This window comes from Myotis myotis, unplaced genomic scaffold (assembly GCF_014108235.1).
Source record: "Myotis myotis isolate mMyoMyo1 unplaced genomic scaffold, mMyoMyo1.p scaffold_m19_p_10, whole genome shotgun sequence".
Classification (NCBI taxonomy): domain Eukaryota; kingdom Metazoa; phylum Chordata; class Mammalia; order Chiroptera; family Vespertilionidae; genus Myotis; species Myotis myotis.
In genome coordinates this window covers 22270558-22295609 of record NW_023416314.1, presented here as the reverse complement: position 1 = coordinate 22295609, position 25052 = coordinate 22270558, and the positions used below count along the sequence as shown (strand labels likewise).

The 25052-nt window shown below is 47.7% G+C and overlaps 1 protein-coding gene across 12 annotated transcripts in view; it reads left to right on the top strand.

Annotated features, from left to right (window-relative positions):
- The window catches only part of AMOTL1 (angiomotin like 1), a 150577-nt gene that overhangs the window by 74821 nt on the left and 50704 nt on the right, over positions 1-25052 (top strand). For 10 of the 12 annotated variants that reach the window (XM_036324649.1, XM_036324653.1, XM_036324648.1 and 7 more), the window contains 2 exons: positions 5441-5590; positions 12013-12934. In XM_036324649.1, the coding sequence (XP_036180542.1) occupies positions 5441-5590; positions 12013-12934 (1072 nt within the window). The remainder of the gene's footprint in view (positions 1-5440; positions 5591-12012; positions 12935-25052) is intronic. The other 2 variants (XM_036324654.1, XM_036324655.1) reach the window with 1 other exon arrangement.

The window sequence follows — 25052 nt, the reverse complement described above, 5'->3', positions numbered from 1 at the left end:
AATAAAGTGGCTTAAAAAACTTATCTGAGGAAAAGAATCTCCAGAGTCTCTAGATACTTCTAGTTTTAGATAATTTAAGAACCAAATATATCAACATGAAATATGAACTTTGATATTGTGTGCAGTTTGAGTCAAGATACTTAAATAACCTTTGGATTTTATGTTAAGCTCTAAATTTGAAAAATTATTACCTCTTTGTAGATAAAATCCGTTTATTATGGACTAGAGACCCGATGCATGAAATTCGTGCAAGGGGCTCGGCCCTCGCAGCCCCAGCTTCGTCCGGAAGGTCGTCCGGATGGTCGTTCTGCTGTCTGGCCATCTGGTCTAATTAGCATCTTACACTTTTATTATTATAGATACTCTCATTGTTTACTCCCTTTGACCCTGTGTGATTGGTGGGCCTGGGATGGCTCCTCTTTTTATGGTGAGGGAGCGCACACCCTCCGAGGTCTCCAGGCTCTGCTCCTGCTCGCAGACCTGGGAAGGACGCAGGAGCCACGGGCGGCAGAGGGCCCGGCACGGAGGGCCTGGCCCAGGACAGGGTGGTCCAGGTGGAGTGGCCGAAGCAGCACCTTTCTGTAAATGGAAGCTTGTGATCAGGCTGCACAATCCCTGTGCGGTTACTGTAGCGTCATGTACAAAGCCCCTGCGGGAACTGGATCACAGTCCACTGTCATTAGCCCATTTCAGCACGAGATGGCTTTTTTTTTCTTCCCAGTAGCTTTTACCAGCCTTGGTCTCCTGAGAAGTTTGAAAAAGACAAACTCACCTTCAATTTAAGCTCGGTAGTATTAAGAATATGTTCATAACTGGTTATTTAAAAATGTATCTTAATTCCATTAATAAATATTTATCGCGCGTCCATATAGTGCTTGAGACTGCTAGGTACTGTGAACCTCTGTGGATGATTCATTGAATCCATAAATAGGTATTGAGTACTTATGATGATCTTATTTCTGCTAGAAACTGGAAATACAAAGATGAATAAGACTGGGTCCTCACTGTGAATCAACTGAATGGTCAAGGAAAAAAACCTAAAGACATAGGCAGTGTATTATTTTGTGGCATAAATATGCCTGGAATGAGATGGCAGCACAGATGAGTGCATGTTAGGGGAGGAAGGGTAGATGACTTCCTGGAGGAAGAGGCACCAGAGTAGAGCTTCCGAGGACGGGTTTCGGCATTTAGTGTGTGCCAAGCAAGCGTTTCCTCGACTCGTAGGGGAGGAAGGCCCCCCAGATGGAGGAAACCTGGGGAGAGCTGCCAGAGTTTCTCTAGAGTTTGTGCAAAGGCAATAGACATGAGTTGCTGTGGTTCGAGACAGATTGTGTTGTCATGTTGGCTGTGTTCTTAGAATGGGAGTCGGCATTATGATGGGAGGCACACCACCCCACTCAGCACTTCCCCACCAACTGCCTGGTGTTCTGCAGCAGTCATTTGGCACAGGCTGGGGGTGCCACCCTGGGAACGCTGGAAGATGGGCACCACTCATGTGCATGCTACTCTCTGCGAGCAGCATATATGGTGTGTGCCCTCTTGCTACTTGCTGATGGAGAACGTGTCACTGTCCTCTGGGATGGTCTCCTACTTCGTTTACAGACAAGGTCAAAGATCCCTCCAAATCCACTCTCTGAGAGCAGTTGACGTGTAAGTGCTGAGTTGTGTGCTTCCAATCACCATCGCTGTGGCAATTGAGGGAAGGACGGAAAGTGTAGGAGAGGGTGTGGAGGCGAACTGAAGGGGTCAGTGGACTAGAGAGAGCTTTACAGTAGCTGTGAAGCTAGAGGATGGCTTTGTTAGCCAGGATTTGGAGAATGAGGGTGACACATTCACGGGATGCTGAGGGGACCAGCGAGACTGACGGCATCTACAGGAGGGGTCTGGTTGTAGACAGCCTTGGAAACCAAAGATCGGAACTTGAGGCTAAGGCCAGGGTGGTTATGTGCAAGCAAGTGGCATGTAAGGCCGGGCGATTTCCCAGCTGCGTGAGTGTTGGGTGATAGTGGGATGTCAGTTTGAGTGTCCGACAGTGTTTACACCTAAAGGAGAACCTGCTACGTTGCCCTGGTTACAGACTCAGGGTCTGATCTGAGGGTCGTAACTAGTCATGGTGGAGGTGAGGCTGTTGAGCAGGTCACCAGGGCTCATGTCGTGCCCCTGACTCCCCAGAAAACGGCTTCATTTTGCCTTAATTCATTTTGTCCTCCAACACTGAGGCCCTTTGTTATTGCTACTGTTGAGTAAGGAAAAAAAGTCTTGTTCAGGGTCACATCACGTAAAGGCCTCAAGACACATACAAAGGAAGTAACAGCTTAAGACCACAATGGGAAGGAAGGTCTTGGTGCTTTAAGAGCAAGCCAAAAGCAGTCACGCTCAGACGGAGAAGCAAAGATTCTTCTTGCTGACAAATGACATGCAGGTTTTGTAAAGACAGGGGACCATTCGTGGTGACATGGGTCATAGTCAATATAGGGCCGAAATGTTGAACCCTCCAACTGGAATTTCCAAACTCCCCCCTTTGTCAAGTGTGGTACAGACAGATCTCCAGCTTTTCTGCGGGGCTGGGCCCTGGGAGCTGCACGGCCCCTCCCCCGAGGGGGAGTCCCCAGAGCGCTGACTCCTGTATGCTCGCTCACCTTAGCTTGCTGCCCTTTGCTTTTGTCACTCTCCCCATGCAGACAAGCTGTGTGAGTGGTCATCCTTAGACAAGGTGCTGGTTTGAAAGAAACAGGCGCCCGCAGGTTCCTAAGTACAGAGGGCTTTACATGGAAATAGTATTTAGGAAGCCCCCAGAGGCAACACATGAATGGATTACACACTTGAGCCAACAGAGTCCTTGAGTGGCGCAGATTCCTTTAAAAGCTGGACCATTGCCCAGCCAGAGTGGCTCAGTTGGTTGAGCATCGCCCTGTGCACCAAAAGGTTGCCAGTTTGATTCCTAGTCAGGGCACATACCTGGGTTGCAGGTTCAATCCCCCCGCTCAGGGCATGTATGGAAGGCAACCAACCGATCGATGTTTCTCTCTCACATCAATGTTCCTCTCTCTGTCTGTCTCTCTCTCTCTGCTCTCTCCTTCCCTTCCTCTCTCTAAAAACAACAACACAACAACAAAAAGAACGGGATCATTACTTAGTCCCTGGGCCCGAGCCATGCTTACAGGATGGGAGTGGTATTCTGAGATTTCCGTGGAATCCCCAGTCTCTTGCTTCCAGGTGTGGATAATCAAGGTACATTTTAGTGACTGGGGATGGCTTACAGCACAGTTCTTAACTGGGCTCCATATTGAAAGTGTATATTTTCTCTCTCTCTCTCTCTCTCTCTCTCTCTCTCTCTCTCCTTTATATACATACTAGAGGCCCGGTGCACGAAATTCGTGCACTTGGGGGGGGGAGTCCTTCAGCCCAGCCTGCCCCCTCTCACAGTCCAGGAGCCCTCAGGGGATGTCCTACTGACGGGGAGCAGGCCTAAGCTGCAGTCTGGCTGCAGAGGGTCGGAGCAGGCACCCCTCTCTGTTGATCTCTCAGGCTCGGGGCCGCACCCAGCCCCACCTCCTGAGCTGGTCGTGACCCTTACGGAGTCCTGACCTCATTTGCCTATTCCTTCTTTTTATATATTAGATGCACATACACATATATCCTTAATTAGGCCTCAATTTTATTAGCAATTTGCTCTCCGTTACCACTTAGAATTCTTAGTCCATTCCTGACTCTGATCTGTGTAAAAAAAAAAAATCACACACTCTTTTCTTGAAGTGCGTGGGTTCTCAACACCTCTCTGACTCTGATTTGGTGGGGAGTGGGACTCAGGTGCAGAAATGTGCTTTTGTGTCTTGCTTTTTTGCCCGTGTGTGCTGCTCTCCGCTGATAGAGGGCTTTTCACTTTGGCTGCACATTTGGAGTCATTTGAGGAGCTTTATAAAATACGAGTGTGTGGGCCCTGTCCCTGGAGACCTGACTGAACAGATCTGGGTGAGGCCTGGGCACGAGGATTTTAAAAATTCCAGGTCATTCTAACGTATGGCCACGATTGCACCTTGCCCATCTGCAATTTTCCACCAACATTTTCCACCGGCCTGAAGTGGAAGCTAGGTCAGGATCTGCCTTTGGATCTGGGCCATCACGATTCCTAATTTTAGCCCTAGGCTTTTAGATTTATAATTGGAGAGGATGAGGCCCAGAGAGTGAGTTTCTTTCCAGGGGCAGCCCTTGCAGGTTGGCCAAAAGGAGAATGCTGACAGGTAGCCGCCACCCTCATTGGGACTGTAATTTTAGGCTCGTCTTCGTATACTCCTCATTCATACTTGGTTTATTTTCATTTTTACGGTGAAAGTCACAACAACATGATTTATTTTTAGCTTTATAGGATAAGTATTCTACTTGTAAAACTGTTTTCTCTCCAGTCCAAACATGCTTATGATGCATGTGAGCACACCTACAAATATGTCGTGAGGTAAGGAAACTCAGAAAGACGATGAGTGAGTTCCCATCTGGGGCCTCAGAATAATGTTATTTACTACTAGCCTTGGCCTTGTGGGAAAGGGGTAGATAGCAAACCTAGCGATACATTTCAAATTACTAGTTTGAAGTGACTGCTGAGAAACATTTTCCTTATGATAGAACTATCTTTGAGGCAAGGACTTTAATTTTAAAAAAACAGCATGACTCTTTCCCCCAGAGCAATAAACCAAGTTCCTTTGCCAAAAAGAGCCATAAACTGGGTGCCCGCACAGGGAAATCAGCGCTAGAGAGGACTGGGGGCCCTGCTGCTGAGTCTTCCCAGGACGTTGTCTGTGCGGTATCTCGTGTCCAGTGACTGTGGGATTGAACACAGTGTCACGTTTAATTGGAGCAGGAAGCACATGCCACTTTGTGTGTGAAGCAGAAACACTGGAGCAAAAGGCCAGTGCTTGGCCGAGGGCCAGAACCACCAGCCACAGGGGGCCCCAGAAACCCTAGAGTAGGGTGAGTGCTCTGTCCCGGACTGGGACGCACTCCTGCTAACACATGGCGAAGAGACCGCCCCTCTCTGTCCTTTATATTCCAGAGCCAGCAGCTCTCCCCATCCCGGAGTTCCTTTTCTGGCCTCTCCCTCGCCCTGTCCTGTGCCCCCCTCCTTGCCTGTTGGGAGCTTAGCGACTTGTCCAGGGTCGCTGGGGACTTTGCTTGTTGGCAGGGCTGCCGCTGTGTGAAAGCGTCCGAGCCTCCGCTCCGCGTGTCTTCAAGATTGTTATTTTGACTCTGTGGGTCATTTGGTGGGTGGCCGGCTGAGTGATAATTCTGAATAGTAACTTTGGAATTTTATGAATCAAAAAGACAGAACTCCCACTGCACGTTGAAATGTGGGAGGATGCCTCGCGGGCTCTTGTGAGTCACACGGGGGGAGGGAGGGGAGGACTTGGCGCTAACGGACACTTGGCTTTTTTTTCCGTCCCCGCAGGTCCCCCTCCTGCTTGTTACAGTCCCAGTAGTCCCGCCCAGATTCTAGAAGACCCCAGCTACTTTTTCCCAGACTTCCCGCTCTACTCGGGGAGGCATGAAGCGCCTGCTTTGACGGTGGAAGCCGGCGGTACCATCAGGGAGAAAGTTGGTAAGTTCTTTTACTGGCACTGGTGTTGGAAACACAAAAAAGGTCTGATGTGTCTCATGTTTAGCGCTTTTGCATAATTTTTTTTCTCTGTGCTCATTTTAAAAAATCAGCATGTGGGATTATTGGTTGTCTCTTTATTGGCAGGTGCCTTATTTTTAATGTTTGTGTTACGGTGTTAATAGACTATCTCACTATAACTTGTGATTCAGCAGAGAGAGTTCCTAGGTATGTAGGAACTTCAGAATTATACCATTTATTCCCTAATTTTTCTCTAATTCCTAAATACATTTTTGGTACTCCTTCCTAGAATCTTTCCTTCTTTATTTTTTTTTTTCCTTCTTTCTACTTCATTTTAATCTCTTTGCAAATAACTCAGAAGTTCAGAAGAAATTCAGAACTATAGTAGGGAGGAAACTGTCTCCTTTGTAAAAATTTCCTGCCTAGTTTTGAGGTAAAACTATGAGGGAGTTTTTATTTTTAAATATATTTTTTAATTGCTTTCAGGGAGGAAGGGAGAGGGAGAGATAGAAACATCAATGATAGGAGAGAATCATTGATTGGCTGCCTTCTGCACGCCTCCCACTGGGGATCGAGCCTGCAACCCAGGCATGTGCCCCTGACCGGAATCGAACCAGGGGCCCTTCAGTCTGCAGGCACGCGCTCTATCCACTGAGCCAAACCAGCTTAGGGCATGTAAGGGAATTTTTAAAACCACTTTTGGAAGGATCTCAGGGTCCGAATGTGCTTGTGAAAAGAGAATGTAATCGTTTTCATGCTTGATGACACCCCATTCCTTTTATTATTCATCCAAAAAAAACTCATTTTCCTCTGGATATACATTTTTATTTTAATAAAATAAAAAATGATTTTTATTTGAATCTGCTTGTTCCAGTAAGCCTTTCAGATCAGTTATCCTGAGGGTAAGGGCGTCCTTTTTTACTCTCCTGCCCCCGCATCTGTCAGGAAGCCTGATGTAGCAGGTTTCAGTCCGTCTTTGTTTAGTGAGTGTGGCCCAGTTCAACCCACACTGATCGCTCTTTCCGTGGGTCGTTCATCACTTACTACGATTATTTGGCAGTTCACCTTGCGTGGACCTTCCATGATCTGTTTTTACTGTTTAAAATGTTTTGCTGTTGAACTTCGGATTTATATTTAAGGTGCAGTTATCTGAAGGTAAGGGATACGTTTGAATGTGCTCCACGCGTGCAATCCTCTGAGGCAGATAGGAAGTCTGCCCATTTTACAGGGGAGAGGGGTTCAGAGAAGCCAAGTAATTTGCCTGAGGTCCCAGGTGAGGTTCTGGGGAGACGGGGAGAGTGATATGGTCAGCGTTTCGCTTCAGGAACCATCTGTAGAGCTCTGTACCTTACTCGGCCATTATTTCCCGAAGGCCTCCTGTGGTCAGAGCCGTGTTCTAGGCGCTGGCGATGCAGCGTGTGAATGTAGCAGATAAACTCTCCACCCGCTGGTGTTTGGGTCTAGTAGAGGAAGACAGGTGATACATACAGTGTGGATTGAAAAGAGAAGAGGCCAGAGGCTAGAGATATCCAGAGGCTATCAGGACATCTAAGTCACTGGTTAGGAGAGCCAGACCTGGGGAATGGCCTAGGGCAGTGGTCGGCAAACTGCGGCTCACGAGCCACATGCGGCTCTTTGGCCCCTTGAGTGTGGCTCTTCCACAAAATACCGGCTCTTCAACAAAATACCGACTTCTGCGCATGGGCCACGAAGTTTCAATCGCACTGTACGTGTGCGTCCGCACATGGTATTTTGTGGAAGAGCCACACTCAAGGGGCCAAAGAGCCGCATGTGGCTCGCAAGCTGCGGTTTGCTGACCATGGGCCTAGGGCATGGAAGCCAGGGTCACAGTCTTCCATGTGACACTAAAGATGTCATCTACTGTCACCTTTTCTCATATTGTAATACCAAAGAGGATAAGTCAGGGGTGGGCAAACTTTTTGACTCGAGGGCCACAATGGGTTCTTAAACTGGACCGGAGGGCCGGAACAAAAGCATGGATGGAGTGTTTGTGTGAACTAATATAAATTCAAAGTAAACATCATTACATAAAAGGGTACGGTCTTTTTTTTTTAGTTTTATTCATTTCAAACGAGCCAGATTCGGCCCGCGGGCCTTAGTTTGCCCACGGCTGGGATAAGTGGTATATAATCCTTGCCAATAGAAGACAGTAAACCTAATGGAAGGTGTCTATGTGGATACTCATGTAAATGTGGAAGTATACATATACTCGTATTTATATATATACTAGAGGCCCGATGCACGAAATTTGTGCAAGAGTAGGCCTTCCTTCCCCTGGCTGCCAGCACCAGCTTCCCTCTGGCACCCGGGACCCGGGCTTCCCTTGCAGCCCTGGCTTCATCCGGAGGGTCATCCGGAAGGGCGTCTAGCCTATTTAGCATATTATGCTTTTATTATAGATAAGCATATTACTCCACTTTTATTTATTTTTTTCTCATTTCACTGTGGACTAAGAAAACCTAGCTTGGCGGTTGATCAAATGGAGGGAGCAAAGAGACAGAAGGTCAGAAGTAAATCTGAAATTTGTATCAGGATGAGTCATATGAGGATGCCATTTATAGGTTTAAAAAAAGGCAACCTTGGGAAAGAGACGGCTTTGGGGGAAATGACGTGTTCTACGTATATATAGAAACACAGCCATCGTTGCATGGCATTGTAGAACTGAAGGCTGCTTAGCGATGATCTACTGCATCTTCCCCAATTTACAGGTGAGGCTGTCGGGGTAGGAGAGCATAAGTGATTTGCTCAGGGTCATGCCAGTGGTAAGTGGTACAGATTTTACTACCATGCTACATGTTATCTTCAGTATGCTACGTACTAGTGCTGTTGTGAAATGGGGTAACTTATATAGGGTTTCCCACACTTTGAATAATTTTAAAGACAATGTTTATTAAAATACATTTCATTTTTAGAATTGAGCTATAAGCTGTTAAAGTGTGTATACATTTTTTTGACACCCTGTGTGTGGGTGTATTTAATCTTCACCCAAGGATATGCTTTCATTGATTTCTAGAGAGAGAGAAATGGAGAGGGAGAGAGAAAGAGAGAGTGAAATATCGATCGGTTGCCTTCTGTACACACCCTGACCAGGGATCGAACCCACAGCCTAGGTATGAGCCCTGATTAAGAATCAAGCCCACAACCTTATAGTGAACGGGACGATGCTCCAATCAAGTGAGCCACCCAGCCAGGGCTAAATTTTATATTTCATGGAGCTTGTGTACGTATCCTTTTACTGGTTAAATGTTTGATCCCCCTCACTGGGAAGTGTGCTAGGGAGACCCAAATAAGAAGGCATGACCCTCACCTTTCAGGAGTTTAGAGTCTGTGTAGATAATAATTGCCATCTCCAGTGATCACTGATCTACCGAGATCTGTGCCAATGGAGTAGACATTGGAGGAGGGCTCGAGCCTGCTGGACTGCAGCAGGAAAGAACTTGCTCAGAAGGCAGCTCTGGAGCTGTCGCATGCAGCATGGCAAGGAATCCCCAGGAGGGCATTGGGACATGCATCTTTCTAGCCAGAGGGATGAATGTGAGCAAAGGCTGAGGCCAGAGAGAGCCAGCATGTCTGGGATCTCTATGTTCTTAGGTGTAATTAGAGCTTAAACTCCAAGGGGTTGCCAGTGAGGGTGGGGTGGTGGTGGCCTGAAATGTTGTTGGAAGGTCAGGCAGCACCCGCTGCACCAAGCATGTCAAACTCAAAGGCTAACATGGGCCAAATAAACAAGGTTTAAGTTTACGTGGGCCGCAAAAAAAACAAAAAAAGCTTCAGTTTTCATAGAAACATAGGTTTATTTCGATAGAGACATGCTGAATACAAAGGGCTGAAATAAATGAGTAATCGTTAACATAAAATAATAGAACATGTTAATAAAAATTAATATTTTATTGAACATGAACTTACCACATGCTGAATAACTGCACAAATTAATAAGCGTAACGCAAATAAACTTATTTTTTCTTGTTCTCCTAAAGTGAAATATTTCCTGTTGTGCACACCAAACAAGTCAGTTCAAGACTAGTGATGTGGCAATCAGCTGCTAAAATATTTGCTGCTAGTATTAGTGGAGAGAAATGGTGCGCCTACACCATTTGGTAGTGTAAGGCAGGTAAGGGAAATGAATGCAACACGATTATTAGTAATCAGTCATTAGTGAACGTTCTAGTTCGTTATTAATAATCCTGTATAATAAAAGCGTAATATGCTAAGTGTGTGACCGTTCATTTGACCATTCATTCTACTTTTCCACCAGTCACTGTGATGCGTCCTGACCACCAGGAGGCAGACGCTCTGACCCATAGGTTAGCTTGCTGCTGGGGTCCAGCCAATTGGGACTGGGTGTAAAGGGCCGGACATGCCCTAGAGCCCTCCCACGGTCCCTCCCCGTCCAGCCAGCCCCTTTTGGCCTGATTGGGACTGGGCGAGATGGCCGCGATCGGCTCTGATCGCTGGCCAGGCCAAGGAACCCCACCGTGCACTGGGCCTCTAGTTATGTATAACAAGATATTGTAAAAATTAAGTTACGAAATTTTTATTAAAACATTTCTTATATTCCTGTGTAGATAATTATTGGCTGGATCACAAAAGTACTTGTTGCGGGCTACATGTGGCCCGCGGGCCTCGAGTTTGACATGCTTGCGCTACACCGTGTGTGATAGAATGTCAGTTTCATCTTGTAACTAGTTACTGAGGAATTTTGTGCAAAGCATTGATGTGATTAGGTTTTCCGGTTGAGCAATCTTCCAGGTAGCGTGGGAGACAGGTTGCTGCCTGAGGGGTGGGTTTGGAAATGGGAATGAGCCCAGTGTCGGAGAAATAGATGAGCAGGCTGTTGGAATGAATGGTCTGGGATGAGACGCCAAGGGCTTATAAGTGTGGAATGAACACAGATCTTGTTGTGCAGTGAATCAGATCCTGGCTCTTCCTACCTCTGTGACCTCTGATTTACCTTTCCTAAACCTCTCGCCTTATCTGTAAGGTTGGGGGAATTAATATCTGCCTCATATGGAACAAATGAGTATACGGAGAGAATTTAGTGCGGTGGCATATCATATGCACTTTAAAATGGTTCTTGTCGTTATATTGTGGTTATTAATAATCAACCTAGAGATTGGCATGGGAATAAAGAGAGTTGGGAGGGATATTTTGGGGGTAGAATTGACAAGCAGTCACTGACCAGGTGTTGGGGGTAAGGGAGAGGAAGGAATTTTAGAAAACTCTCAGGTTTCTGGTTTGTCAAAAATTAGACAAGGCGGGGATGTGGGGGGTTGGTTGGTGGGTAGGCCTCTCGGGGTGGGGAGGACAGGTAGCGTTTGAAGGACTCATGGACCATTGGCTGGCAGCTGTAGGTATGTGGGTCGTGGGTCAGTCGTTGAAGGTGAGCAGTGGATGTGATGACCCTGAGATTCTGTTGAGTGAGGGTGGAAGAGCGCTGAGGGCAGAGCTGTGGGAAGCACCAGAATTGAGGGGCAGGTGGAGCAAAGGTAGGCTGGGAAGGAGTGGGCAGAGAGGCCGGAGCCAGGACCTGGGTGCCGAGTCAGGAGAGCACTTCAGGAGGTGGGCGATCACCATGCCAGATGCTTCAGAAGGGTTGGTTGTGTCATATGAGAGCTGGAAAATTCTCACTGGGCTTGGTTAGTAGTCAGAGCAGGAGGGAGGGCCGTGCCTAGAGCATTTGGAAAGTGGAGACAGCAGCGTCCATTGCTTACTGAGGACAATGAAGGGAAAAGGGAAGCAGAGAGGCAGGGTGTTAGAGGTACATGCAGGTAAGGCCATGAACGGGGGTTTCTTATTGTTCGGTTTTGGTTTTTTGCTTGTATTTTTTTAAGATGGAAAAGACGTGGCATGTTTATATGAAGAAGAGAGGGGGCCATTGGGGAGATTAAAGGAAAGGGCAGGGATGAAGGAGGGAGCAAGGCCTAGGACAGTGATGGTGAACCTTTTGAGCTCGGCGTGTCAGCATTTTGAAAAACCCTAACTTAACTCTGGTACCTTGTCACATATAGAAATTTTTTGATCTTTGCAACCATAGTAAAACAAAGACTTATATTTTTGATATTTATTTTATATATTTAAATGCCATTTCACAAAGAAAAATCAACCAAAAAAATGAGTTCGCGTGTCACCTCTGACACGTGTGTCATAGGTTCGCCATCACTGGCCTAGGAGGAAGCAGGAGGCCAGAGAAGGGAGAGTATTAGAGACACTTAGAATTGGAGAAAGCACTTCCATGAGAAACTGCAGGTACGTGGAGGCGGTGGTGGATTTAAAGCCTTGTTACATACTACTCCGGTTAGAATGTTAATTATTTACCGCATACTAACAGACCTATGTTGCTGTGGAACAGCCTGATACCTTTTTTCCCTATGTTCACCTTGTAGTTGAGGATCCTCTTTGTAACTTCCACGCCCCGAACTTCCTGAGGATCTCAGAGGTGGAAATGAGAGGTTCCGAGGATGCGGCAGCTGGAACAGTATTGCAGCGGCTGATCCAGGAACAACTGCGCTATGGCACCCCGACCGAGAACATGAACTTGCTGGCCATTCAGCACCAGGCCACAGGGAGTGCAGGACCAGCCCACCCGACAAACAGCTTTTCTTCCTCGGAAAACCTCACCCAAGAAGACCCACAAATGGTCTACCAGTCGGCACGCCAGGAACCGCAGGGTCAAGAACACCAGGTGGACAACACGGTGATGGAGAAACAGGTCCGGTCCACGCAGCCTCAGCAGAACAACGAGGAGCTGCCCACCTACGAGGAGGCCAAAGCACAGTCCCAGTTCTTCAGGGGGCAGCCGCCGCCGCCGCCGCCCCAGGGGGCCGTGGGTCACGGTTACTACATGGCGGGGGGCACCAGCCAGAAGGCCCGGACTGAGGGGAGGCCCACGGTGAACCGTGCCAACAGCGGGCAGGCGCATAAGGACGAGGCGCTGAAGGAACTTAAGCAGGGCCACGTCCGCTCGCTCAGTGAGAGAATCATGCAGCTGTCGCTGGAGAGGAATGGCGTTAAGCAGCACCTCCCTGGCTCAGGGAGTGGCAAGGGGTTCAAGGCGGCAGGGGGACCCGCCCCGGCCCAGCCTGCCGGTAAAGTGCTGGACCCCCGGGGTCCGCCACCCGAGTACCCCTTCAAGCCCAAGCAAATGATGTCCCCGGTCAGCAAGACCCAGGAGCACGGACTTTTCTACAGCGACCAGCACCCTGGCATGGTCCACGAGATGGTCAAGCCTTACCCTGCTCCGCAGCCCGCGAGGACGGAAGTGGCCGTCCTGAGGTACCAGCCACCCCCGGAGTATGGGGTAACGAGGTGATTATCGAGCCTAGCCCTTTCACTCGGCTTTTCAAAACGCAGCAATCCCGTTTTTAGCATTTGTCATTTTCAAGGCATGTTAGGTTTTTGTCATCAGGGTGTGTTGTTGTTTTTTTCTCTTGTGCATATTATTGAATAAGCCAATTTTGGGCCAAAATATGTCGAGTGGAACCGATCCGAGGGCAGTTGGGGATTTATGAGTTTAGAGGAGGAGCCTGAGTTGTTGGCCATCCGTGGGCGCTCTGCCTGGTGGCCAGGCAAAGCGGGAATTTTCCTGGCTGGCTCTGTGGAAAGCATCCGAACTCCTGGAACATATTATTACTATGGGTTTTATAGGGTGTTTCTTCATTGTAGGTTTTAAAGGAAAATGTAGTCTAAATGCTTGGGACGGTGGAGTTAAAGGGACCGTAGAAATCCTAGAGTCCCATCCCCGTAGTCAACAGATGACAAGCTAAAGCCTGGAGAGATTAATAAATTTCCACAGTGCACACTCCGAGGCAGCTGGAGCTCGGCTCAAGTGTCCTGGTTGCCAAAGTCCTTCCCCTCCATGACCCTTAGCTGCTCTTCTGACTGGTTGATGGGGTCAGCAACACTTACCGGGAGTGTATCCTGTGCAGCCCTGGTTCGGAGATAAGGATATGGTCCTTACTCTCGAGGACCTGCAGCACTGTCTCCAGGGAGACCGGCATCTGAGCACATCGTTGCAGTGCAGGCTGCTGTTTTAGGACAGGGGTGTGAGAGAGCACTAGGATGACTCACGACCAGAGGGAGTGGGGAGAGCACCACCAGGACGGGACATCTGAGTTGGGCCTTCAGGGATAAATCAGAGCTGGGGGTTAGCGGTGAAGGAGCAGGATGTACTATGCAGGGGGGTTATCGTTGCTGCAGGCAGTTTAGGAGGTTTTGTCTGAATTGAGCTGCGGTCCTGCAGAGCTCTGGTGGGATAGGGTGTGGTAAGAGGTGGAAGAAGATGTGTTTGGACGTGGAAGTTGAGACCAGTGGGTGAAGGTCTTTAAGTGTCATCATACTCAGAAGTTTAGAATGTATCCATAAACAATTGTGGTTTTGGCCCTAGCCGGTTTGGCTCACTGGATAGAGCGTCAGCCTGAGGACTAAAGGGTCCCAGGTTTGATTCCAGCCAAGGGCACATGCCCAAGTTACGGGCTCAATTCCACCCCCCACCAGTAGGGGGCGTGCAGGAGGCAGCCAATCAATGCTTCTCTCTCATCATTGATGTTTCTCTCTATCGCTCTCCCTTCCTTTCTGAAATCAATGAAAAAAATATATTTAAAAAAATTGTGGTTTTGTTTGTATTTTTTAAATATATTTTTATTTATTTCAGAAAGGAAGGGAGAGGGGGAGAGAGAGAGAAACATCAATGATGAGAGAGACTGTTCAGCTGCCTCCTGCATGCCCCCTACTGGGGATCGAGCCCACAACCCCGGCATGTGCCTTGACTGGGAATCAAACTGTGACCTCCTAGTTCATAGGTCAACGCTCAACCACTGAGCCACATCAGCTGGGCCATAAACAATTGTTTTTAAGAAGAGACTATGTTGGTGTTTAATAAAAAGGCTGACTTCAGTGGCAGTAAGGGCCAATTGGAGGGAAGGGAGAATGGAGGCTGTGAGGACCTCCAGGGACAGTTTCAATAGCCCAGATAGGAAATGGTGAAGGTGGCGTAGGTTTGAGACCATGGTCTAGGGGAGTGGTCGGCAAACTGCGGCTCGTGAGCCACATGCGGCTCTTGAGCCGCAGTTTGCCGACCACTGGCTAGGGGAGCATGATGTGCTAAGAGAGGAGGGGAAATAGAATTGATAGGATTTAGTGATTGCCTACGTGTGGAAGTTGAGGAATAGGGCAGTTGAAAATAAGGCGGTTGGGGGGAAATGGGCGTTTGCCAGCATTTAGATGTTGCTGACTTTGCCTGCAGAGAGAGAGCATGGGGCATGAGGAGAGAAGACAAGTGGCCACGGCCTGTTTATTGGACAGTCTTCATTCTCACAAAGGTCTTATTTATCTGTTTCTAAATTGAATGTGCTGAGGCTTCTCCTTGCGACCGCAGCGGTAGTATGCAGGGCATACCTTGGTCTACACCTTCTGAAAAGGGAGTGACTGGCCTTGGCAGAGAGAGAGCTGGCCTGCCGTCCACTCCCCGCCCAGCTGCTGACACCTTCCCCCAGGAGGTTGGGAAAGCCAGCTCTGAAGCGGTGTGCCAACATTCTAGACTCCTGACAGGCCCAGAACTCCTTCCTCGCGTGGGCACAGTCTGACCCCTCTGGGGAATCCAGGATGGGGCTCGGGGCTCCTGTTCTTACCCTTTCTCAGTTCCTTAGCCAAAGGAGAAAGTTAAACTCAAAAACTATCGGTTTGAAGAGGAAAATAAAGTAGTCTTCATATCTCTGCTGTTTGCACCACGTTGGTTTACCATAGCTGCTTAAAATAATCCATGGGGTTTTATCCCATAGAATGGTAACAGGGTTTAGTTTGCGATAGTTCACATTTTTTCCCTGAATTTTTAACTCAACCTCCAGAGCTCGACAGAAGGTGAAAATATCCCCAGGTGAAGTCTCCTTCCTCCCCTTTGGAGGCACTGTTTGTTAATAAGGCGGTTGGCAATGCATAAAGTGGGCTGTTTTGCTTTTCTTTACTTGGCAGTAGGTGTGATATAAGGTGGGAGGCATAGTAAGAGGGAGGAGGAAAGCACTTCCTGGAGATCTACCCCTTATTTGTGGAAAGTGTCATTTATCTCAATGTGTGACGTCAAAAAGAAAAAGAAATGCAGGAGGGATTTGAGCCAGTTGCCAGACTTGGCACTTAGATTGACATGACATCAAAATGTCCCGGGAGACGCAACAGACAGGCCATTGAGGCTGGGCCCCAGAACCACAAGGCCCCTTTGTGAGCCTGGCCATGGCCAGCCAGCGTGGCTCCGGCGGCACAGCCTTGGCTGACGGGGTAAACAAAGTTGCCTCCACACCATTTCTGCTTCAGTTGCATTCGCTGTGGCCTGAGCTCCAGGGGCTGGATCTGAAACTCAACACTGAGTGATGTACAAGTCATCTTTGACCCAAAAGATGAGCAGGACGCTCCGGTTTCACGGACACATTCCCTTGTGCTTAAAGGGTTTTCTGTTTGTCATTAATGGTGATGGTTTAGAAAGCCACAGGCTATTGGGTCAATACACCATAGACTCCTGGAAGAGGGGAGGCCTCCGAGTGAGATCGCTGAGTCCATTTCCTTGCCTGGAGCTGCAGAAATGGGCTCAGTGTGTTGCGAATACTTATTCTCTCACCTGCTCTGATCTGCTAAAGATGGAGATGTGCGGTGGATTGTTGTAAAGCGCGTTAGGCTCCCTTGGTGGGAAGCGCCATGAGGGGGCCACTAGGGAAGGCCTAGTGCACAGCTCGACTATTGTGTGGGTGAGCTCGTGGGGCTGGTGACTGGGGACTGAGGTGGGCTCACCTTGCTGCGGTAGCTGGTGGGGACTCCGGGACCATGAGCCGACATGGACAGGGCTCTGGTTTGTTCCTGTGCCCTCTTGCCTTTCATGCATCTTCAAAGTGGAAATGGGTAGGAATGAAGAGAGGGTGAGAATGGGACAGGTTGTTTACGGAGAATTGTGTCTTAAAAAAAAAAAAAAAAAGGCAAGCATTTGGATATTGATTCAGACTCACTTTGTGAAAATAGAGCACTTCCAGGGTGATGAGTTGGCTAATGCTGGCTGTGCCGTTAACGGAAGTGAATGCATGAATGAACATCGGTGGATGATCTGATTTTTATCAGAGCAGTTTGGAATAATTAGTCAAATGCATGTTTATTTTCCAAAAAAAATCTGTCCATATTCCCAAAGTGGAAACTAAAGATGCTAAAAATCACTTAAAATGCCCTAACCGGTTTGGCTCAATGGATAGAGCGTCGGCCTGCGGACTCAAGGGTCCCAGGTTCGATTCCGGTCAAGGGCATGTTCCTTGGTTGCGGGCACATACCCAGTAGGGAGTGTGCAGGAGGCAGCTGATTGATGTTTCTAACTCTCTATCCCTCTCCCTTCCTCTCTGTAAAAAAATCAATAAAATATATTTAAAAAAATAAATAAAAATAAAAATCACTTAAAATATTCTACTTTTGTAATACTCCCACTGTTAAACTTTTCCCTATACAAATTAATTTTTTCACATGTTATAATCATAGACTATACTGAGTTTAGTATCTTAGCTTTTGTTAGATAGTATCTTATCATGTTTTTCCACAATGTTTGTTTCCATAACCATCCTTTTATTACTGCATTTCATAAAGTATATAATTTACATCACTTTATGAATAACATTGTGAGCATCATCATGCATATCAAATTTTCCATATTTTGGTTTCGTTCCTTAGGAATAATTATTTAGAAATGAAATTGTTGGATAAATTGTAGTGAACATTTAATAAAAGACTTCGGACACTGAATAACTTTGCAAAGATATTATAGTGCCTGGTCACTGTACTTTGACCAACATGAGGTCAGTACAATTAGAAAAACTTTGCTAGTTAGTGTTAACTCCTGGAAGTTAACAGTTATCAGCTAGGTTAAATTTGGGGAGGGTATGTTATAGTAGTTAGATTATTCTGATCTTGAACGTTGGTTCTCTGACACTAGCTCTGATTTTCAGTTTCTAGAACTCCGTTGCCACCCTTAGCAGGTAACAGTGGAACACAGGTGGTGCTGGCAAGAGGCTGCACCTCCAAGCGCCTGGTGTGGGTTATCCTTAACACCTTTCGTACCGCATAGAAATCTCTAAGACATACGCCAGGGACCACACGTTTTTGGGCAAACTGCACGTTATTTAAATCATCATAACTACAGATCATAATGCACTTTAGGTGTTGTTTTTCAATAATTATAACATTTTTATTTACAAAAACAATTAAACAATTAAAGTTCCTAGTACTTTTTTAACGTATGGTACTGCGTAAAACATTTTCCTCTATGAAGAGGGACCAAACCAAATTTACGTAAGTATCTAGATTCGCTCCTTTTTCCATGGGCGGCACAAACGCTGCAGGCTCTCATAGGAAATTCTTTCTTTCCACTCGCTGGAACACACGTAGGTTCATGCTGCTTCATATCACCTGACAGCCTTTTGGGTGGATCTTTACGGGGTGCTCTCCTTGCACCCCCAGGCGAAGGGCTGGACAGATTGTCTCTGGTTCCGGAGAGCCTTCATTACTGTCATCCCTTATCCAGTCTCTCGCCACCGACAGCAGAAACTGTTTATACTTCACTTTTGCTTGTGGATTGAGGACGTTGTACACTCTAAATGAATTGAAAAGTCCACAGTTTATAAGGTACAGCACTGCTTTTTTTGTCCATTTCATCGTTTTCCTTAGAATGGAACAACACGAAAGGAAGTGTATCAGTTTCGTTGGTTTCCTTCCTTTTTCTGAGAGAGGGCATTTCTAAAAGCGCCAGGAACTTGAAGACGAAGACTATTCGAATGACCAAAATACAATGTAACTGCAATGCTTTATGGGTTCGTGCAATTATATAGTTTTTCGTAGATTGACCTGCACGGTTTCCACCAGTGAGATCGCTTCATTCGATGTGGACAAGACAGTGTGTTGGCATCTAAGGTCCGTAACAGATGGCGCGTGAAACACGAGAAAGCTCGTGAGCGGTCCTTAACAGATGGCGCGTGAAACACGAGAACGCTCGTGAGCGGTCCTTAACAGATGGCGCGTGAAACACGAGAACGCTCGTGAGCGGTACGAAAGGTGTTATTCTTCCCAACACTCCTAAGGGGTGCATACTATTAATATCCCTGTTTTCACAGGTGATAAACCTTAGGCTTAGGGAGAGAGATTAAAGTAACTTAGTCACGGGCACCAGGGACTTGTAGGTGGGAATTGTAGGAGCCAGGGTGCACCCTGGATCTGTTGTCCCACACTGCGCCTCCCGTGAGTTCACACTGTATGTGTATGTGTCTACTCTATGCTGCAGTGGATGCAAAGATTTACGTTTTCACTGTGTGACCTACCCGGTGAATTTCTAATCAGGTTTACATATCGCACCTGCTGTCCAGCCTGCACTCTGCCTACCTCTTGTTTTTATTCAGGAGGACCAGAATACTGATTAAGTATTCCAGACTTGCCAGGCCAGTGTGGCTCGTCGGGCATCGACCTATGAACCAGGAGGTCACAGCTCGATTCCCAATCAGGGCACATGTCCAGGTTGTGGGCCCAATCCCCAGTGGGGGGCATGCAGGAGGCAGCCAGTCAGTGATTCTCTCTCATCATTGATGTTTCTGTCTCTCCTTTCCTCTCTCTGAAATCAATAAAAACATTTAATGAAAAAGAAGAGGAAAGGTCACTTCCGTTGGTAAAACGAGCATATTCTCCTCTTTGAACCTCCCCATTGCCTTTATTGCCCTTTCTCTGGGCTAAATCTTGCCCATTTGGCACAGCGGGCTTGACTTACTAGCTGCCTGGAAGCAGAGAGAAGAGTGGAGGCTGTTTATTGTTAATATTTTATTCATGTAGGAATATGTGGATTTGCTTTCTAGCGTGTAGATGGATACTTTATAAAAGCATGAATGCCCTTCTGTCCTAAGCTGATAAAGCATCTTCTTATGAGATTTCAGAGGCAGAGGGCTGTGATTTCCTTCCACAGTGTGCACTCGCCCAGTTCTCTTCATCGCCACCAGTCATCACCTCCACCATCCTTCCATCTGTGCAGGGGGCTTGCAATTTCCTGCATCAATTGGGGGGGGGGGGCACCTATGGTGCAACCAATCCCCTGAATTTCTTGTATTTTTCTTTAAAAAATGCACTGTGCATTTGTACCCAGAAAAGCTCCTGGTTTGGTTTTATTTAAGACTAGTGGCCCGGTGCACAGACTCGTGCACATTGAAAGGATGCCACTTTCTTTCAGCTTCAGAGTTATGTTGTGCCAATAGTTGGTTCTTCAGATACATTCTGTTGACAACGCTGGCTTCTTTTGGCTTCAGAGGTATGTTGTGCCAATAGTTGGTCTTCAGACATATTCTGGCGATGACGCCGCTTTCTTTCAGCTTCAGAATGTAAACAGTATGGCCAAATTCACTATCAACAATGACAGATTGAAATACACACATGCGATTGGTGCCAGTGAGAACTTTATATGTATTGTGCATGCACGAGTCAATGTTTATTTTTAAACTAGAGGCCCAGTGCACAAAATTCGTGTGTGTGTGGGGGGGGGGAGCTGCACCCTCTCACAGTCTGGGAACCCTCAGGGATGTCCGACTGCTGCGGAGGTGGAAGAGGCCTCCGCTGCTGCACTCGCCCAGCCATGAGCCCAGCTTCTGGCTGAGCAGCACTCCCCTGGTGGGAGTGCACTGACCACCAGGGGGAAGCTCCTGAATTGAGCATCTGCCCCCTGGTGGTCGGTGCACATCATAGAAACTGGTCATTCTGCTGTCAGGCCAAAACCAGCTCTCCAACATCCCCCAAGGGGTCCAGGATTGGGAGAGGGTGCAGGCCAGACCAAGGGACCCCATTGGTGCATGGTCGGGGCTGGGGAGGGATGCAGAAGGTTGGCCAGCCACAGAGGGGCTGTGGGAGGGCTCCAGGGTGTGTCTGGCCCGTCTCCCTCAGTCCCGATCGGCCGGACCCTGGCAGCAAGCTAACCTACCGGTCGGAGCATCTGCCTCCTGGTGGTCAGTGCATGTCATAGCGAGCACTTGAGTGGCCTTAGCATATCATTAGCATATTATGCTTTGATTGGTTGAATGGTTGACTGGATGACCAGACACTTAGCATATTAGGCTTTTATTATATAGGGTTGCCAGTGTGCACCATATGTACCAGCCAGTCAGTTGGTTGGTCAGCCAGTTGGACAGACAGTCAGTTAGTTATTTGGCCTTTTATATATATAGATGGAGTCAAAGTTATTGACATTTTCTTGGGACCATGCCAAGTGACAGTGCAGGGAGGAGGCAGGGAGCAAAGGGGGACAGAGCCCCAGAGGACATGTGGCAAATTAGAAAGAATGCCTCTCTCTCCACAAGAAACCCATGTCAACCCAACAATGCTGCCAGAATGTAGATTAAATCGTGAACAAGCGTAAAGACATGTGCTAAAGAGCAGGGCGGACCCTTGGCGGGCCTGAGGTTTGGAACGTGCTGGAGAAAGCATGTTTGACGATCCCATCTTCCTTGAGTCGGAAATGGCTGGAGGAGGAAGGAGCATGTCTGCAGTAAGTCTGCATTTCCAAAGTGGGGGGTTATGATTTGCAGTTTATATAGTTGTGAAAATTAGTTGCTGTGTGGGGCCAAAAGGTAAGCCAGGCCCACGGCTATTGGATGAAAAACTATGCATTGTCCGTAAGAAAATGAGGCCGTGGAGCCTTGTTTAAATTCCACCAGCTAAACATGTGTTTTGAATACCAGCATTAGCACTCAGGAGTTTCTCCAGTTTTTAAGCTGAATTATAGCTGGCTGAGCCAAGTCAAATGCCCTGTTTATCCTGAAAAACAGCTCTGCAGTATGGGAATTTCAAGAGGAGAGGGTCAAGTTCAGGTTACTTTCTCAGGAAACCTCACACAATTCCAGCTGTCCTGAATTAAATGAGTGACTTCTCCAAACAAGAGGATTATCGCTATCCATCCTGCATGGCAATAGTTATGACCATAGTTCACCCAAGAGTTGAGTCTTAATATGAACATCTGTCAGTATTACGGTGTCTGCACAACCAAAGGGAAAACACATCGGGAAGCTGTGAGTTTGGGAAAGTAAGGTTCAAGGGGGTTGGCGTTCTGGCTCTTCCACTTTGTGACAAATTGCACACGTTCTCTGAGCCTCAGTTGATTATAAGAGAGCAACTCAGGCAGGTTTCTAGCCTTCGTGTTTCCCCGGGAGGATGTTGGAGCCTCGGGTGTTAGGGTGTGAATCGTGGACATGGTGGTGGCTCAGACTGGGCCACAGGAACCCAGGAGCAGAGGACCAGTGGGGGCTGCCTGTCCTCTCTGCTTTCACCAATACAGGGAAATGGTGACCTGCATTAGACCCTGGAAATAGAAAGCCAGGGCTTGGATCTCCTTTATGTTCCTAATATCTCTGTTGCACGTATTTTGCAAGTTACCATCCCGTGCTTTGCTCTTCTCATCTAAACAGAGAGACTGGCGGTAGGTCAATATGAGATGGTGCATGTGGCCGTGCATACCACAGTGGCTGGACTGTGGTAAGTGCCCGGTCAATGTGAACCATAACAGGAAAATTTTACTGGGCTTCTCATGAATGCCATACTCAGTGCTAGGCTCCGAATTGGGGCTGTGGAATACAAATGATAATTATAGTAATGGTGATTCCTAGCCAACATTTGTCCAAGGTTTACTTTGTACATACTACTCCTTAAGTCCTGTAACGATGAGCTAAATGGCATATAGTCCCAGGAAACTGAGACACATGATATCGAATAAGCTAGCTCTCTGACTTCACCATCTAACGGGAAATAGGCTCACAAAGTAGACAATGGTAGCATGGAGTTCTTTTCGCAGGTAGTTTCTCAATAAATGGTGGTTCTGTCCCCTCTTTTTTCCTTTTCTCTGTGCCCCATTACTATGAGATACTTATCCCACTGGTGGCTGATCAATAGTATTCTCTTTGGAAGCTGGGGATAGGTTGTTTCCTAGCACTCGGATGATCCCGTGTGAAATTTTCCTATTCTTTCCCCACACTCTCTCCCCCGCATTTACTCTAAGTCTAAAGCTGGCTGAGTAGTGGGACCAAGTAATAGAGGTTTGCTCTCCTGCCTGCACATCGTCCATTATAACATGGAGTCTATTGAATGTGTCACCAAGTTATCTTGAGGCCAGTGTTCTCTGTTTAATAGAAGACTCCCCACTTTGGAAAGGCCTATTCTTTCCTGTCGCTTAAGCTTGGCAAAGCTGCATGGGTCAGAGGGAAGCCCTGGTGCTCCAAAAGCCAGGACTGTCGGCTCGCCTGGGTCCCTCAGCTCCGAGGAGACCGATGCATGTATCCCTTGCATTTTACGCAGTGTGAAGGGGTGCTTAGACAGCGGTTCTCAACCTGTGGGTTGCGACCCCTTTGGGGGTCGAATGACCCTTTCACAGGGGTTGCCTAAGACCATCGGAAAACACATATATAATTACATATTGTTTTTGTGATTAATCACTATGCTTTAATTATGTTCAGTTTGTAACAATGAAATTGGGGGTCACCACAACATGAGGAACTGTATTAAAGGGCCGCGGCATCAGGAAGGTTGAGAACCACTGGCTTAGGAGGTGGGAATGGGCGTCTGCCTTTGAGTCGAGGCGGTGTGTTGGGTGGTTATTTTGTCTTTTGCCAAGGTAACCTGTTTCCATGAGACATGATCGGCAGGACTTAGCCTTCAGGAATGCACTTACTCAGTAACAGATCTGTGGTTTTTGTGGGTTCACCCCAGACAGGCGTACCTGGAACCTGGGTGAAAGCTGGGCATTGTGAGTGGCCCTCGGGGGCATTTCCCTCCTGGGATGGAGTTGGACCTCATATGCACAGACCTCCTCCCGCACACGGGCCAACACATATCACACATTTCCATCAAGGTGCACACACAGTTTACTTCTAAAGGGATGACCAGATCATTGTGTAATAGGTGTGGAGAGGGAGGGGAGGGAGGGCTTACATCTCCCTCGGGCAGCATCCCTTTCTGAAATCTGAGGATGGCTGGAAGGTGAAGCTCACTTAAGGACTAAAGAACCACATTGGCTCCATGGCGCACCTTGCCTTGGGGAACCCGGATCCCAGCTCTTTTCACAGGAAGTGCAAGGGCTTCTGGATTGAAGGCGTGAGGAATCTGGTCGGGAAATTCCTCCCCAGCTCAGGTGGAGCCGCTGGTATTAGTTCCCTACCCAGGCAAGGCCTGTGGTCAGAATTCTGTCAGGATCTGCCAGGTTTATTGTGTGGCCATCTTTATGAATAGCTGGGTGTCTGTGAGGGAGGGCTCAGGAGACCCTTGTCAAATTGCCTTCCAGAGTTTGACCTTTAGCTGCCAGGAGTCAGCACTCAGAGGAATCCTGGCTACAAGAAATGCTTGTAAAATGTGAGATTTGGAGGCTGGCAAGGCCCAAAAACATTCCAGCAAGTATACAAGGCCAGACCACCTCCTGGGAAAATTGGGGGTAGTCCTGGGAGCTTTGGCTATGGATGGCCCCAAGTAACAGGAGGTGACACAGGCTGATGCTTAGAGATTAGAAGTAGCTGGATCTCCAGAGGACCCAGCCCTTTGAGACACAATGTTGGTGATTTGGGGGTTGCTATAATTCTTAGAGCCCCGGTTCCCAGATTGAGACCTGAAGGTTGAGGGGGTCAACAAGGAACCTTGTTTTCCCAAGTTCCTGCGGAAGAGAGGCAGCTGTGGTTGGGGAGCTAGGCATGGAGGCGGTCTTTGCTGTGTTTATACCGGTAAAGGTTGCTATTAGGAGGCCTTGGCTTAGGCTGAAAGCAAAGACGATGGTTTTTATGAAACAGGTTAACAGGAGTGAGGAGGAGATTGTCAGGGAGTGGAGACAGGAGATGGAAATTCATGTTTTAAATGTAGAGCTGGACCCGGAATTCGAAAAGTAAAGGAGACACCTCTATGTGTTCTTTTCAACGTGGTTAAAATTAGACTTGATTTCCAGACCTCCTCACCCCGGCAAATCAAAACACAAAGAAATTAGTTCCTTCCCCAGGACTTCCCCCCATTTCATTAAATGGTACCCCATTTGTGTGGAGCCCAACATCTAGGAGTAATTTTTCTTCTCACTTACTTTCCCCATCCATGATATACATAAAATCCACCCATTACTTCTCTTCTGCCCTACCCTGTGAGCCTTCGTCAGTCCCACCTAGACCTCACCGAGGCCTCCTCAGTGGGCGCCTTTTGTCCGTTCCCGCCACTGGTGTACCATCTGTACCAAGTCAGAGTATAGGCGGCTTTTCCACTGGCCTCTGTTTACACCCTAGGGAACGGCCGGCCTTGCTTGTGAAGGCCCTTGTCCATCCCTCTGGTCTTAGCTTTCACTGCTTTTGCTGGTTGGGCTTGCGTCAGATCTTGCCCGCTCTCGGCCCTACCTGAGCCCCGAGCACTAGCAATTCCCTCCCTGGAA